The sequence below is a fragment of the Zerene cesonia genome, chromosome 4, assembly GCF_012273895.1.
Source record: "Zerene cesonia ecotype Mississippi chromosome 4, Zerene_cesonia_1.1, whole genome shotgun sequence".
NCBI classification, from domain to species: Eukaryota; Metazoa; Arthropoda; class Insecta; order Lepidoptera; family Pieridae; genus Zerene; species Zerene cesonia.
The window spans coordinates 4,795,899-4,800,418 of NC_052105.1; the positions used below are offsets into that span (position 1 = coordinate 4,795,899).

The 4,520-nt window shown below is 34.3% G+C and overlaps 1 protein-coding gene across 1 annotated transcript in view; it reads left to right on the top strand.

The window, feature by feature from the left end:
* Nucleotides 1–540: 540 nt before the first annotated feature.
* The window catches only part of LOC119839794 (phorbol ester/diacylglycerol-binding protein unc-13-like), a 50,568-nt gene continuing 46,588 nt past the window's right edge, over nt 541–4,520 (top strand). The window contains exon 1 of the mRNA XM_038366235.1: nt 541–562. Coding sequence (XP_038222163.1) covers nt 541–562 — 22 coding nt within the window. The remainder of the gene's footprint in view (nt 563–4,520) is intronic.

Sequence of the window (4,520 nt, forward strand, 5' to 3'; positions counted from 1 at the left end):
AGTAAGTACATTCTGCATCACTTCTAGGACTAGGCCAGTGCAATGATTGCATCCAGTTTAACCGGGTTCGATCGATGTGAGGGTATTTACCTCGCCGGGCGAAAATAATCCGGGTACCGGTGATGTCAGAAGACATCCCGTCCGCGCATGCGCGTTAAACGTGAACGTAAAAATGTGTGGATGCGCTTTCGAAGCCTTATTACGACTCGAGCTAACACAACGAGCTTTCGTCGATCACGGATTTGTGGCGCGCTCGCGAGTGCTGATTGGTGATTTCCGAGGGTTGTAAGTGCGCGGCTGTGCGATGCGATGAGTGAGCATGTTGCGTTGTGCGAGGAGGCCGGCCGGCGGAGGCACGTCCTGCGGTTTGTAGGTTGATGGCTCGGCGGCGAGAAGCCGGGCGTCAGTCGGTCGCCGGGCCGCGGAGAGCCGGGCGCGCGTGTGCGAGATATGGCGCCCCGCGGCGGCCGGTGAGGCGCCGGCCCCGCCGACCGCCTCGGGTCGACGGGCCAGCCAGCCCAGACGGGCACACGTCCCACCATGTCCTTGCTCAGCGTCACAGGTAGAGTTACGATTCGCGCCACTTTCACACTTCCACCCTCTTACGCTTTGTTAAGATATCACGCATTTGTTCGCGGTCGTTATGGACGCGCCTACACAATGAGGCTATAGTGTATGCCAGCGTCATTGATATTTTAAAACTAAGAGCTTTGAAATCTTTACATAAGAGCACGGTATAATACAGCGCTACGTACTGTCTTGTATGGTGCTACGCGCGTAGTTTCGTAGCACGTAGATGAAGCTTGAATTTACAGATTCATTATCGTTTTCTGTACTAATGAGAAGTTATATATATATAAAAAGTTATGGTAAAATCATTATTTTCAATGGCTCTCGAAGTTTTTCTGAACGGTTTAATTAGTAACAGATTTATCAAAATATTGCGCTCCAATGAAGTCAAAAGAAATAGGTCAGAAACTTGATGTCTGAAAATGTGCTGTATTTATACCTTTATCTAAAGTGAAAATTGGATGTAGTAAAAATAGAGCGTGTTGCTTTTAAAACAAAGACACGGTTAGCTACTACATAGGTTATAATAACGTTATAAATTAACGTTTCGAGCAACCGCTAAAGATCGAGTTCTGCTTTATATATTATATGTAGATACATATTGTCCTAAATATAGATAAACATGTTTTTGTCTCCAGCCACACGTTATTACAGATATTGTTTTATGACCACTTATTAAACCTAGTTGCAGTAAATATATATATAAATAAAGCTTGAACTGGTACACAATTATGAAACACATAAATCAATATTTCCTCGATTTTTATGAGTTTCGTTTGCACTTGATGTTTGTGTAATATCGATCGGATAGTAGATAATTTATCGCTTTGATTATCATTACTACAAAATACGTATCTTTTCACCATAATGTGCTTGTATCAACATCCTATAAACTTATTCGAAATAAGCTTCATAGTATAGTTTTACAATCAATTGAAAAACAATATATGTAAAATGTTGTTAGAAGAGATAAAATAATTGAAGGTTATAATTTACATATAAGTGTGGAACTGGATGATTTGGACTATGTTAGATATTATGTATCATTTACTCCGTGCAGTTTGAACACCGTAGCTAAGCTCTGAGCTATCGCTTAAGGTTAATTGCACAATGTTATTATATGTGCTTATGTAAACTTGCTCTAGGTTTCAATTGAGTGCTTGTACTAAAAATAGATGCAACTAAATGAAGTATACCAGCTATATCAACTAGTGCTTATTGGAATTATTTGCATAAAATTGCAATATGTTTACATTAGGTATGATTGATTTAATTTTGGTATTATATTGTTATAATTTTAGAGGAAGTTTTAAATTCCTCTCCCTTCCCTAATTCCTTCGTATATACTCACAAAGATGATAGTACAAATAGGAAATATATTTATTGATTTAAATGGACGTTGACGAAAGTATAAAAATTGTTCAATTTATTATTAAAATCGGAAAATTTGATAGTAACTAATAAAGCTCTCTTAAGATATAAATAGTATATGAAATACGGCATCAAATAAATCTCTATTTGTAATTGTATCATAAGCAAAAAACGAATATCAGATCTAATTTATTGTTCAAATAATTATTTCATTAAACGCTTTCTAGCATGCATTCAAATAATTGAAAACAGACAGGTTGAACGACCGACATGCCGCCCAATACTATTTCATCTAAAACAGGCACAATATTCGGCAAAATCGTTAAGCTATTGCATTTGGCGCTCTGCTATACAGCCACAGTATATATTATCGCTTGACATTACGTAATTGGTGGGTTATTCAGTGCATTTACGAATAAATTTGCTTTAGATACGAATTGTGGTTTCAGCTATTTGTGATCAATTGAAACCGTTAATTTGCATTAATAATAGCAGCTCGTTAAATGTGAACACTAAATCTATTTGTCTAACAGTGTGGATGGGTCGCGTATTTGATATGCATTCGAGTCCATCGCCCACACATCACACCGACTTACTGATTTAGTGACAATTTAAACGCTATGTTGATGCACGATTACCTAAATATGAAGACCAAAAGAACTTTAAAGGAATCAGTATTTAAATGTTAAATTGCGAATTCCTAAATCGTATTGCAGTGACACATATCTTTATTTTATTTTGAAACAATGATAACTATTATTTATGTAATGGAAATAGTCTGAAACTATTTGAAAAGGTTAAAATCCACTATAACTTCAAAATATGGCGCGAATTTTTTCCAAGCATGGTCATGTTAACCTACTTTGTATAAATTGCCATGTTTATCATGTTATCAACGTGCAGATACCATAGCTATCGATTCATATTTAAAATATTCATAACATCAAATGTTGGTTTATTACGCTTTATCGTAATATTTATTGGAAAAAGACCCGTAAAAGTAAATCTATGAGATTTAAGTCACGTTATACAACTGTGGGTCGCTTTAGAAATATGTAATAATTGAATAAAGAAATTGGCATTTTATCAGCTTATGAAAAGAATTTGAGAATAGAACACGCCAACTTTTTACGCGGAGAATAACAAACACTACAATGTTTCCATTTTCATCAAGCTTAGAAAAAGCCGATCGATTATGAACTCGAATATCTTTCAATTTAATATTTTTTTTTTAAATTGGCCTACGTTGTCAAAAGACTATATCTTGTCTAAAAATAATGTAACTTATATATATGACATATACACAAGCCATATATTTTATGAATAAAATTTACATACATGGTGAATACATTATATCAATCGTATTTCCCTCTTTTATTTCGTTTTCTTTCATATCTACCGCACCGTTAGATTTCCCAAAAGACACAGAAAGCCGTTTTTCATTTTGCGGTGTACTATGTTAGATATGATATTTTAACATCTTTTAATAATCTATCTAATTACATTTGCCTTTTTATGTTTTGATTTTTTTACCAGTTTAATGTATTAACCAATGAAATTCACATAATCGTAAGGAGTTTTTGCATATTATAGTTTGTGTAAAAAGTTTTCATTACTTTCTTGTAATCAGAAAAAGGTGGTAAACAAATAATGGGCATATTTCTTTAATATTTAATATTCTTATTATTTTTTTTTTCAACAGTATTAATATTTTAATCTATTTATTTTTACTTAATTGTAGTCTTACATGTCTTATAGTCTTATCATGTACATTTATAGGTTATGGAAAAAAAGAATTGGTAATTCAACTGTATTTTTTGTGTTGATTGCTGGGTGAAGCGATTTTTATGATTCTTTGTACTTGAAAGCTGGTGCCTCCCATATATCGTCAATTTGAAGGGGGTTTAGTTTTTTGTTATAATTAAAAAATATGTTTTCTACTTCGCAGCAGAATATCTATACAATACGTTTTAATGTTTTATCCATATTCCTTTAGTGAGAGAGAGTGAGAAGCAGTCTCACTATTTACTTAAAGTTATTAACTTTATAAACATCTGCCTATTCCAGCATAAAAATTTCACATTTTATAATTTACGTATTGTGAGGTTCTTCCTCAATTATTTAGTTAGTAATAGCTAATATAATTTATATAAATCCTGAAAGAATAATAACGTTAGATTCTCTGCTGTAATGTTGATGCCCAGTCAGTAATCCTATTCGCTGAAAAGATACCGATATCTGAATAAAGGTAGATTTTACATTATATCGAATAGGCTATAAGGCTTGTTCTCTAGAGTCGTCTTCTGTATTGATTCATACTTGGAGAATACATATTTTTCTACTCTAACATTTCGCATATCGATTAGATCATTTAAAGGGACGTTTATTTTATGGCTATTTACCCTCAAAACCTTCTAAAAATTATTACAACGTTGCGCGAGCGGGTATCTGCGCTCGTAAATATTATTTATTATGTAAGTCTCATTTAACATGACGTATATAGCGCCGAATGTCAGGTATCCTTCACAAACTGTGTCAAGATGCACCATTCTGAATGTCTCGCCACAGACGTTGCGGCG